This window comes from Porites lutea, chromosome 6 (assembly GCF_958299795.1).
Source record: "Porites lutea chromosome 6, jaPorLute2.1, whole genome shotgun sequence".
Lineage (NCBI taxonomy): Eukaryota > Metazoa > Cnidaria > Anthozoa > Scleractinia > Poritidae > Porites > Porites lutea.
The window spans coordinates 22,019,458-22,032,052 of record NC_133206.1 but is presented as its reverse complement, the minus strand read 5'-3'; the positions used below and the strand labels follow the sequence as shown (position 1 = coordinate 22,032,052).

The 12,595-nt window shown below is 38.5% G+C and overlaps 2 protein-coding genes and 1 long non-coding RNA gene across 3 annotated transcripts in view; all 3 read left to right on the top strand.

Annotated features, from left to right (window-relative positions):
- The first annotated feature begins 1,244 nt into the window (after window positions 1-1,244).
- On the top strand, window positions 1,245-3,809 carry LOC140942342 (uncharacterized). The gene is made up of 3 exons (XR_012166532.1): window positions 1,245-1,401; window positions 2,185-2,239; window positions 3,531-3,809. It is a non-coding gene; the product is annotated as an uncharacterized lncRNA (long non-coding RNA).
- Window positions 3,810-6,831: 3,022 nt separating this feature from the next.
- On the top strand, window positions 6,832-7,896 carry LOC140942023 (substance-P receptor-like). Its single transcript, XM_073391014.1, has one exon. The coding sequence runs from the start codon at window positions 6,889-6,891 to the stop codon at window positions 7,894-7,896; it is 1,008 nt and encodes a 335-aa protein (XP_073247115.1). The 5' UTR covers window positions 6,832-6,888.
- Window positions 7,897-10,619: 2,723 nt separating this feature from the next.
- Window positions 10,620-12,595, top strand: part of LOC140942021 (uncharacterized) — a 36,082-nt gene continuing 34,106 nt past the window's right edge. The window contains exon 1 of the mRNA XM_073391013.1: window positions 10,620-10,695. Coding sequence (XP_073247114.1) covers window positions 10,620-10,695 — 76 coding nt within the window. The remainder of the gene's footprint in view (window positions 10,696-12,595) is intronic.

Here is a 12,595-nt window from a genome sequence, read left to right as displayed (position 1 = left end):
CTTGAGAACGAGGTATTTAGGTAAAATAGTGAATAATCCGATCAGAAGATTACATATGGACGTTATGACATTTTCCTTTTACTCCGCGCGTAGAAATATTGGCGGCTCGTTTTGAGAATCAAGACTAAAGAGAGGATGGATAAATTACTTTTACAGTTCATTCAGTCATGTAGCGTTGTTTAGCTTTGTTTTTCCTCTATTTGCAAATAAAATAAATTTCTATCACACAAATATCAACTCAGTTTATAAAAATGAGGTTTTGTGATATCCAGAATAATCATAATTCAAAATTGACCTCGGCTGACAAGACAAGACAAGACCTTTTGGATATCACTAACGTCGAAACTGTAGTTTCATTATATATTTTCAAAAAGAAAATAACGGCAAACACACTGTCGCAAGATGACCGTTGACATAGGTCATTACATATACTTTCGACTGCATTTGGCTCCTGGGCGGGGCGGGGGGGGGTACTCCCTTATATGGCCTATACGGGGATGTACCGCTGGACAGGATATGGTTTTTGACCTCTCTGTCCTAAAAAGGGTATATAATTTCGTGCGAGTCTGTCCTGCAGTGATTAAATTGAATTCCTAGATGGAATGTTGTATACAAAAGCCCTCCCTGTACAAACACAATGACGATAACGTGAATTTTCTTTATTGCAATCACCAATAAATTGCTTTAAAACAAGGCGGCGTTAATTTTGTCCTTTGCCTAAACAGGGTAATAACATTGAGGTTGTTGTCCTAAACAGTGTAGCAGTATGTATCACGTGTTTAGGATTTTTTGGCCCTAAACACGGTCAGGGTTTCAAACCCTTAGCCTTTCTCACCTATACCCAAACATTAGTCGGGTACCCCCCGGGCATTGGGTGAATCATGCAATGCTGGCGGGTGAACAGTGTAAGCCGAGCTCTAGAGCCCGAGATAAAGGCAAAAACATAGCGATAAACCAGTGAAAATACAAAGTAGACAAACAGGAAACTAACCCTGACGGCAAAAAGATTGTTGCAAACCGAAATATCGGGCAAATACACTTTTCTACCATTTGATTTCTCTTCATTTTTTCTCTCAATCTTCTTGCCGTAAGGATTAGTTCACTGTTCACTTAATGTAGGGCGCCTTAAGGAATTAATGTACATTCTTAGCCAATGAGATAACGGATAGTGAGTGCAGTGATTCCTTATAGATATGAAAACCGACCAGTCAACATCCTTCGCATTTTCATCGCATCTTCAGTGTTTGAGGAAACAACTCAAAGCCCTATATCCATTGATGTTAACTTTGACCGACAAGGGACCACGAGTGATTGTTCAAACGACTGCCGTAAAGCCACTTGGTTGTTTCGCCAATTGAACGACTCTGTGTTCCATTAAGGAAAATGTCTGATTCAAAAAAGGTATAGTCATATATTCAGGGTGCCGGTATACTGACATAAATACAGTCAAGTAGCTGGAAGCTTCGCTTCAATTGAGGAGAAAACTGACCACGACAGCTAATGCCAAGCACTGTATGTAAATGCCTACAAAAGCCCATTCCCCAACACCAACCATGAATTATAGATAAACCACACCCATGGTCTACTTTCTCTTTTTATTTTCCATTAGCACTGTGAGTTATTTTATGTTGCTTTCAACGTGATAAGAAAGGCAAAAAAAGACAAAGAAAATTCATCTTATTGAAGCTAGGCCACCACTGAAAGAAGCACGAGTGTCACGAGTGTTTGGTATTACTTTAAGCCCCCAAAATTCCTTGAAAGCAAGGGATCGGAAATAACAATATAATAAGAATAGTGTGCTTATAATAACTCTACAAGTCTGCCTAAATTGTAAGTGCTCGCCTTCGGCTTTCGATCACTGACCAGGATGGAAATGAGTCGATCGATGACTTTACTAGTCATACTTTTATTGTCAAGCTTTACGCATGCTCCTGAGACCTCCCGCTGAGCGCTGACCGGAGCTCTTCTATATAGCTAACCTTGCGATCAGGCGTTTTTTTTTTTTCGGAGAAAGGGGACGTCTCCCAAACAAAAGGGAAGTAAGACAGTTGATCGCAGGTTAGCCTTCTTCCGACCAATCCAACCGATTCACTGTCATATTTTGGTTTGTTTTGTTTTTGTCTACCTTTTGTTTTGTTTTATCATTTATCCATGCAAACATTTATTTAGAAATTCTTCTCTTAGATAATGTTCAAGGTAGAAAGCACATATCCAGAAAAAAATAAAGAGTCAACGAAAGGTAAAATTGTCATCGTGAAGTTTTTATAATTATTTATTGTACATGGTCATCATCATCATCATCATCATCATCATCATCATCATCACAATTGTCACTAGTAAACAGATAATGATTTGGCGCGGGTGCGTCAAACTAGGTAATAGAGAGACTAAGATCCACGTTTACGCTGAACGGCAAACGTGAATTTGTACCACGTGACCAAGTTTTTCCCTTAATTGTCGTTAACTGTTTATTACTTCAACTAAAAGACAAGTAGTTTCACGCCAGTTTTATCCGTAAGAATTGTTCTGGACAGTTTTTATCTGTTTATTTTCTGTTCTGAGAAATTCTCAACTCGAATCTGACGTTTGGCGTAAACGTGAATCTTAATCTCTCTAATACTGATTTGGGATGGCCGGGAGAGGGTGGGCGCAAGACCTTCGCCTGATTTAAAGAAGAGATACACTTAATTGCATTTTCTTAGAAAAATACTCAAAGGAAAAATGAAAAGTAAAAGCCAAATAGGAATTGATTAGGCTTACTAATAATTTAAAACACCTTAGGGTAGGCACATCGACTTTTTCAGCGAAAACTATCTATCTTTTTTTAAAAGAATGCTGTTTCAGGGTTAGGATTGACCCTAAAACAGCATTCTTTAAAAAAACCTCAACTTCAACTCTCAACTTTATTTAAATTTGAAAATATAGCAAAAGATACATTGGGACTGGCCTGCAGTTAGCGAGGCTATTCGAGGCAGGCCAGGCTACATAATTTACAACAAACTAGACAAATACAAAGAAATTAGGCGTTATATAAGTATATACACTCTATCCAGCGGAAAACTGTCTTTCCACCGGATAGCAGCAGGAATGCCTGATACTTATCCACTGCATCATAGTAATTTATTGGGTAAACATATAGTGTTATCCAGCTTTCGAAGAACTGGGGCTAGAAGACCAATTTATTTATACATATAATCATAGTTATTAGAGGAGACTGGTTATGAAAAGCGGCAAACATCAATGATAAAAACAACAGTGCTGCAGTTTATGTTGGAAGCACCCTGAAAGTGCACAATCCTTTGTTTTCTGTTGGCAAATTGTTACGGAATAAATTAAAGCAACGTTTTTATTGGTCAATACAATCAAAATGATAGGAATTCTTTTGAACGTTGTGCACTTTCAGGTTCACAAAAACATATAACAAAGGAGTCTGACGGGTTTCATAACCATTCCACTCAATTAACTATGATATAATGTATCGTTATCCTCTCTTGATGTATAAACATGAAGACGAGTTTTCTTTTCATCAGAATCGCTGTCCCGAGTGTACAAGGATCGCCAGCGTTATCTCCCAGCTGCCTTTGCGATGAAGGAGAGAACAACAAAGCAGCGACTGTTTTTCAGATCAGGAACATTTCCCCGGATCAAGGACGAAAGTCTATGTTGAATGTTAACAGTCGCATCATGCCATGATATCACTGTTAGAAGAAGTTCACCAAAAAAATTAGCATGAATGTACATAAGGTCACATAAGAGATAACTAAACTGAGTTTGTAGGGTAGTCTGCGCTCGAGCAAGCTTTCCCGGGGGTAGGGGGCAGAGGGGGGGAATACGCCTTTTTCTTCCCACCACCAGAGCGCAACGGAGGGCTTGCTCGTAGTTAACTGCATATTATCAAGCTGTTGCTGTCTCATGAGACGTAATGACATCATCAGCAACCCTGCCATGCACTTGAGCACAAAACCAAAGAGGAGTCCCAGACAGCTTTGAATTTCTCATGCAAAAGAAAGTTTTTGTCCCTGGATGAATATATTCCAGAATTTGTCATTTGTCACCCTCTATTCAAAACAATTCTGGAGTAAAAATAGGCCGCGAGCAGTCTCTTATTTTCCCTTTGGGTCACAGCAGATCGAGAGCATGCGACCTAAAAGCTTTCCCCAAAACTTTTCCCACCGATCGAAAGGAATACCCGAAAATAAACGCCCAGCAAAACAAACTAAAAACAAAAAGAAATGTTTTAGCTCCTACCGCTTGACCGGCAGTGACCAGAAAACGGCTCGACTATTTTCAAAACGCTTTTTTCGGCAAAAATCCAGGAGCTATTGGAAAACAAACAAACAATACTGCAAAACAAACAAATACTTACCTACGGCTAATCTGCTGTACATGCACAAAAATTAATGGGCTTTTCTAAAATCAGATTCGTTTTTTTTTAGATGTTTCAGAATTTGGGTATGAATATGTCTCTCATACGGTGCTTTTTCCTCTAAATCACATTCTTTACAAGAACACCAAACAGTGATTTAAAACAGATACTTAATAATATGTGATCTCAACACATAGACAGCGGCGAGATTCCTTCCGTTATAACTTCAGTTCCGAATTGACAATTCATGAATTACAGCCGACACTATGATTTTCACTGATTATAATCTCGCTGCGAGGATATGGAAATGATGCCTCACGCTTTTTAAACTCTCTTGGTAAGTTATTTTAATTTAATATTATAGGCGTCCTTCAAGTTGTTTGTCAGTCAGGTTCGTTATCAGTCACAAATATCTGCGATAGCCGGGCTATCACAGATTAAATAAAAGAAAAAAAGTTAAGGATGATCCTTAATTAGTTCCATCCTCATCGGACATTTTCGTTATTTTAACTAACCGTACAAAATTAGTTACAACCGAATCAGTGATATTTGCCTTTTGAGAGAGACATGAAAGGGAATATTTGCTACGGAGCTCCTGATTTTCAAATGCCAAATAAAAGTCATTAATAATATTTCGATCAAATATTGTACTTCTATGGTAATCAAAAGTTCAAATAAACACCGTGTTTTGTAATAAAGAGCTCTATCATTTTTTTGAAGGAAATGAAGGGACCATAAGTGACAAGAAAATAAGCAGAAATCAACCGCCCCCTACCGAACTTATATTGTGAGTCAACATTAAGACAACTTACATATCCTTTCGGTTTTGACGGAGTTATAGCACCTCCGTTACGTTGGGTAGATTGGAACAGGAATCAAAGACTACAACTCTCTTTGTGAGACCAGTTTTTAATAAGTCAAAGCAATTTGTTTATTGGGACAAACAACATGGGCACGAATTGGATCATGATCAGTTGGTTGGTTTTAGTCCTCTTTGTGTGGATGCAAGGTGCGAAAGGAATAACGGAAAATATCTCTTTTCAAAATGAAACCAGCTCGAGAAATGGTAAGTACGTGTGACGGAAGTAATAAATTGTTTCTCTTCTCCGTAAGAGCAAAAGTGTAAACCAAGAAAATTTTGAATGACCACGGAAAAAAGAAAAAAAGAAACTTACTATTTGCAAAGTTTTTTTGTTTTATTTTTTCATTCCTTTCATATTTGGTCTTACTTGCAAATGCAACCCGCTCAAGGTCATTTATGTTCCAAACTATTGGTCAAAAACGAAAATTGAAATATTTTTAAAAAAGCAACACTTTTTTAAACATTGAAAAATATCAAAATCTTAGGCGGCTTTTCCTTTCGAGTTTAAATTTGCATATCGGCTAATCAAATAGATCTTGGCAAGTTGCTGACGATAAAAAATTAAATGAAAACAAAACACTCTTGCTTTGTAGGACATCGCGGCATACCCTTTTCAAAAAAGTATTTTAATGTAAACAAGGCTTTTCCAATTAGTGTGCTTGAAAAATTACTTTTCCTATTGCTTTCTTTTAATCTATTCGTGGTTAGCCAATGAAAAAGCAAGATCATGGGGATAGTTCAATTTTGTGAGACCATCTGGTAACAACTAAGCAGTTCAATATGTTTAGTACAGATGGCCTTAAAGTAAGTTTTTCCCGCGACTTGTGATTTTCTCGGTTAATAAGTGGAAAAAAAGCACTTTGGTTGTAGTTCTTGAAAAGATTTTCATGTTAGCTTATTTGTGAGTATATATCTCCCTCAGGGGCACCAAACGAGAATATAGTCCAAAACCACATAAACATAGCATTGTTGAACGTACTTTCATCTGTTCGGATTTCCCAGCTGAAAGTATAGTGATCCGAAAATTAGAGGGATCAAAATTTACCTTTTCGAAAATTTCAGCCAGAAAAAAGGCTCCCGAAAATTCTAGGTGACCTTTTTAGGGTAAAAATCCGTTAAAAATGGGCAATTATACGATTTTTTTGATATTGGAAAATCCTAGGAGAGGCAGGCAAGCAAGAAATTTTTCAGAAAATGATCCGAAAATTCTAGATCTCAAATCGTCTTCCGAACAGATAATTTTCCGAAAATTGTCGTTGGGTGCCCCTGCTCCCTCTCCCATCACTGCGTGGTCGCCCCGCTGTTAAGCGGCTGGAATTACGGGGTAAAAGCTCGGGACAGAGCTAAGTTGTGCTCAGTACTTATTTCATGGAAGCCAAAGCTGAAAGGGTTGAGTTGAGGCAACAGCTTGCTTAACCCACACAAAGCAATGAATTTAGGGAAAAACAAAACGTCAGTGATACCCAAAAATACTGCTTTCGGCCGTTTAAATGTACCTCATCTTCAGTCAATGATAGCATGTGCATAAAAGGATTGGCTACAGATTTCTATTTGGACTGTTTCATCTGATCATCATTTTGAAACTTTTAAATCTACAGATCTTCAGTATGCTACCGATCCAAACTACAGCCTGCCAACGAAAGTTCTCTTCACCGCCGCCATGTTGTTTTCTTTTCTGGTCTCAATTACCGGCAACTTTCTTGTGATCTACGTGATAATGACAAACCGCGTAATGAGAACATCAACGAATTGTCTCATCATGAATTTGGCTTTTTGCGATTTTCTGATCTCATTGCTTCAAACCCCTCACCTTATCAAACAACTTTATATTGGAAAGATATGGTTCGGAGGAACTGAGGGGAAAGTATTATGTAAATCTTTCACCTTTGGTGGATCTGTTTTACTCAATAGCTCAGTTTATAGCCTGGTTGCCATAGCAATTGATCGCTTCCTTGCAGTCACACGACCGCTGACCCATAAGACGACATCCAAATTGGTGCTAAAGATAGGAATTCTTTTAATTTGGATAGTTTCAACTTTACTTTCGTTAAGACTGGTGATATCGTCAAGAATCCATTATGGCGAGGACGGAACCCCTAACTGTATGTATTTTGCGCAAAGCGCGAAAGAACTTTTCACCTCTGCGTCATGTTTCATTGGATCGTTTGTTCTCGTAGCTGTTCTATACTCCATAATAGCCTATCGCCTTTGGATGCGCAAACTTCCCGGTGAGTGCTCCAACACTCAGAAAGACTTGGCCAGACACACAGCTCGAAGGGTCACACTTCTAATGATTTCAGTCGTACTGCTGTTTGCAGCCTCGTGGACGCCGGCTTTTGTGACTCTTAGCTTGGCTATGTTTCATGCAAGCTCAGTTAAAATCTTCATGCAATACCCGTTTTTGATTGCATTCACGTACTGGTTGATGCTTACCAGTAGTGCTTGCAATCCATGCTTGTATTTTATATTCATTGAAAGTTTCCGGTCAAACCTGAAAGCTGTCTTTTATAAATGCTGTTCTACTCTACTGAAGGGTTGGCGTGTTGGAGCCGCGAAAAGACAAAGTCTGGCTGTGGAAACAAGGGAGCAGATGAGAAGGCAACCAATAATAGAATTGACGGCGTATAAGACTGCAAGCAATACGAACACTGATTTGCTGAGGAAATAAAGGAGGGCGGCAACGGAAATGAGCAATGAAGAAAGTTAAGAGGGAGCCCTGGAACCTAAACAGCGAAACCGCACCTCAAATCAACGAAACTTGATAACTAAACCACCCAAAAAAAAATAATCGACGAGCCGAACAAAAGAAGCGGACAAAAATCCAAAAATTGTACTTTCACGAATGGACCATTTGTTTGGGCGGCAATGTGGAAAAAAAAATATAGAAACTCCCAAAATCATTTTTCTGGCATGCAGCAAAAAAAGTTTAACTTAAAGAGAAACAAACCGCCTCTTCGCTTCAAGTGCCGTGAAACTTAGACTTTGTCTGAAAGATCGCGTCGAAACATTACAGTAACTGTTTTTGATTCGAAGTTGTCGTCCGTGGTTTAGTTTTTGTCTTCCACTGAAAGAACTGCTTCATTCTGCTTTCACTGTTGTTTTAGAAAGACTAAAGGGTACTTAGTTTAGAACACCCAAACCTTAACTCGGTGAAGACTGAGCAAGATTATATAGGAAGAGGCCATCCCCGCCCTTCACCAATACTTCTCAGTTCTTCTTTCTTTTTCGTATGACATAAATAATCATATCTGTCTTCAGCCTCGGCAGATAATAATACCCTCCTCGATATGCATAATTGATGATGTCATACCAGGCCGTGTCTGCACTATATCGGATAGCTCCTGCGCGTGCGCGCTAACACGAATACCGGACATCAGTCGGATAAAGCTTTTGATCACACTGATTTCAGAGCGGTTTCTGTAACGGAGCGAGGCTGTGCCACGCCGATCTTGGTCGGGTCACCAATGAAAAGTAAAAGACAGTGATTTTTGCTGTCTTTCTACTACCGTGTGGCACGAAACTTTTGCGGGTTCTAATTTATGCGATATTTCCGTTTTTTTTTTTTCAGCGACCCGCAAAAATTAAGTTCCCGCAAATAAAAATTATCGCACAAATTTTTCCCGCAAAAGTTTACTCCAGAGTAAATATTCTAACCTGAATTCACTACACAAAAATACAGTACCAAGAAATCGTGTCTGTTCAATTACGGCTTGTCTTCTTCGTTCAGAAACAAAGCGGTATATAAAGAAATACTGACTCACACCGTAGTATTGTTTGAAAATATGCATTTCTATTGCACGTACTCAATAAAAACGAAAATAGTGTCAATGCTGGGTACTGGGCACTTTCTGAAAATGGCAAAAATTAATTGTCAGCAAGAATAACCAATCTGTCCTGATCGCAAAAATTAGTTCCCTCAAAACACAAAAAATCGCCAATCCGCAAAGATAAACCCCCGCAAAACTTTCATGCCACACGGTATATTTTGGCCGATTTCATCGGCCTTCATCAGGGTGAATAGCCGTCACAAGAAATCACGCATCGCCCATGAAAGGTCATGTAAAGGAATCCAAAAACAGTCTTGGACTCTGGATTCCACGCCGCGGATTCCGGATTAGGGCTACCCTACCGGGTACAAATCGGGTAAAAATCGTGCCAAAGTTCCGACACATACTTTATCTACACAGGAGCCGTTTATCGGCTCCTGATCTACAGTAGTGTTTATGAGATAAGTGTTTGCAATTTACGGCTGTTACACTCAATTTGAATTCACGCTCTTTACTGCTTTAAAAAAGATACTACTTTCATGAATTTTATTAAAATGACCCCCATGTACTGCTCCCTTATGAAAGTGACCCCCAGCAAAATTCTCGTTCACCCCCTTCCTCCATCCTCACAGATTCCCTTTTGAGGAAAGTAGGAGCAAAGTAAGTACTTGCCCCATTGTCTTGTCAGCTTCATTGAGAACAATGAATTCCCGCTGTTACGGCCCTTTTTGTGGATGAGGGTGGGGGCGGGGGGCGTGGTTGGCGATTGGGGACGCTTGAAATCCAGAGAAGTCCATAGAACTTTACTGATCTCCAAAGAAGTTACAAATTAAATTAAATTCAAACAGACATGTACATACAATCATCCCCTGCTTGCATATAGCTTGGCTTATCGAGGCGGGCAGAGGAAAGCGTATAGTAATTTACTAGGAGGAAATTAAGAAAAGAAAGGAAAAGAAAGATAAATGACACAACAAGATGGAGTGAAGTTATTACAATACAACTTTACAAAAATTACAAACTTATTTTACATTTTATGTCATCTTGCTTAGTTTGCGCTAAATAATCAAATGTATGTATAGCAAAATTGAAACTAACATTCGCATGGTTTATAACTTATTAGCCTTCTTTGATATCATGCCGGCAGCCATCACCACAAAAGAAACTACCTCTGAACAGCAAACTGGAGCCAATATTCAAAAGCTCCATTTTTCCCTTGATAAGTTTTTTTTCAATCTTGTTCCCAGAGTTCTTCCCTACCCTTCCCTACGGAGCGAGAGGGAAACGGGTAGGAGAAAGAACCTGGGAACGAGGTTTGTTTTTTTTTTTAAAATTAATCTCCTAATTCTGTCTGCCAAATGCTCTTAGACTTGATCTGAGGAAACCTACGGTGCATGACAATTATCGCTACAAGAAATCTTCTGATATTTTTCTTCACTAAGAAATAGCTTTACCCTCTACAAAAAACGGCCTTGTGTTTTGAAGGGGCGTTTCTGTTTAAAACAACTGTCAATTGAGCATGTCACGAGGGAATTCTTCAAAACAATGTTCTAATGAGTCGTCGCGTTTGACTGAAATGATTTTCAATCCTTTCTCCTGTATTGGAATTAAGAGACCTGGAAAAATGACGAGTTTTAACTTTGTGAGAATCCTCTGGTATTACAAGGTTTTATCACTGCTTAAACACGTCGCTGTTGCAGGTAAGCCAATAACAGAAGTAAGAATACATTATGTATTACAGAGACAAGATAAGAGATATTTTAAACACGAAAGGATCAGAAAAATTTCCCGTCGTTGTGTAATGTCTGAACGTCCCAAGTTCTACGCCGGAAAAAGAAAAAAAATTTCAGCAACAAACTGAGCCGGTACTTCTTTGGCTTTATATTTAGGAAGAAGCAATTCTCGCCAGACCATTATTTTGTCAGGCAAATTCAACCTTTCAGTATAAATATTAACTTTTTACTAATATTAAATTTTAATGCCTGCCATTCGAATGAGGTAGATTTTTACAATATCATGTCTTTCGAGCTTCCCTTGATAATTTCTCTTGAAAAAATTTATGAGTGATTTCTCTCTACCATTCTTTATAAAGTCTATTCAATTTGATTGCCCTTGAAGACCTTATATTATCGGATGTTAACAATAATATTATTTTTTTCTGCCCATGCATTGCTCAACAATGCCAAGGGTTAGCATCCCAGCTGTCTTATCTGTCAAATGGAGCGTTTAAAGGTGTTTACTTTTCATTCCTACAGTGATTTCTGGAATTTAAATGTTACGAAGCACAAAAGCAAATCATTCACCAATATGGCAGTTAAACCCGGATCAAACTCATTTTACGAGATTAGCTCCATTTTAGCTTCATTTGCTAAATCTGATGATTTTTTTTCCCGGGGGCACTCCCTATAATGGGCTATACGGGCCGGAGAGGTTTTGCCCGAAAGGGGTACTTTTTTCAGGCTTGTACAGCCGCCCCCAAAATGCTCCCGACCCCGAAATGATCCCCAACCCATAAATGATCCCCAATTCGACCCCGAAATGACACCGATCCCGAAATGATCCCCAGTTTATTCTTGGAATGGAATGGTATTCCACCACTGAATTATTACAAGTCTGTTACATGGTTTACGTTCTTGAATCGCATTTAACATTTCACTAAATCATGTGATTTTTTGGGGCTTTCGCCATCTAATCGCCTTCATGTCTACTTTTGCATCTTCGATATCATATTAAAATTTTGAAAAGTGTTAAAACACCATTCTTAAAATCATTATCCTAGGTATACAGACAGTTTTATCATCATTTATCATCATTTTATCATCGAATTTAACATCTGTGCAGTTTTCTCTGTGACCCGGGCTATAATGACCTAAGTAGTTATGCTACAAAATGTTATGCATTGGAATGTTTTTAATTTCTTGATGTTATCAGATGCAGTTCATGGTGTTGCTAAAAATATACTTGACTTTGTGTATCAAATAATATTTTCTTTTAATCCAGTTCAAAGTGTAATTCCAAATTCGTTTCATTAAAGAATGCGAAAGCGTGACGATTATTAGTAAAACTTTAATTAATGTTGTGCATTTTGCTCGATACATAGTTCTAGTACAGTCGACTCCCGATAACTCGAACCTTCAAAGGAAATCGAAAAAAGTTCGAGTTATCGGGAGCTCGAAGAAAATAGCCGAGAGTAAGGTAAAAAACAGTTTTTACTGCACAGTGAACATTTTAATCACATTTAATTGTAGAAATGTCAAGTGAAAATTAAAAGATACTTTTAGATTATAAATCAGAACGTAACGTAACAAAACATAGCCTAACATAGCCTTTTACTGTTTTGAGAAGTAAAGCTGCTTCACGTTAGCCTGTGGCAATCAACATCAGCCTCCACTAGTAGACTACACTCCCACAACATGTCAATAGGAAATCCAAAATTCAATGTTTCGGACGCCAGTAGACGGCTTTTTTCCCGACTTTTTAAGGGCTCAAAACATTATTCGAGTTATCGAGGGTAAAATTATATAACAGATGACCTGAGAGGAAACAAAAATTGGTTCGAGTTATCGAGGGTTCGAGTTACCGAGGGTAAAATTGCAGTGA

What these genes read in the sequence shown, in the direction of transcription:
- LOC140942023 (XM_073391014.1), top strand. Translation starts at nt 6,889, where the DNA reads ATGTTGTTTTCTTTTCTGGTCTCAATTACCGGCAACTTTCTTGTGATC.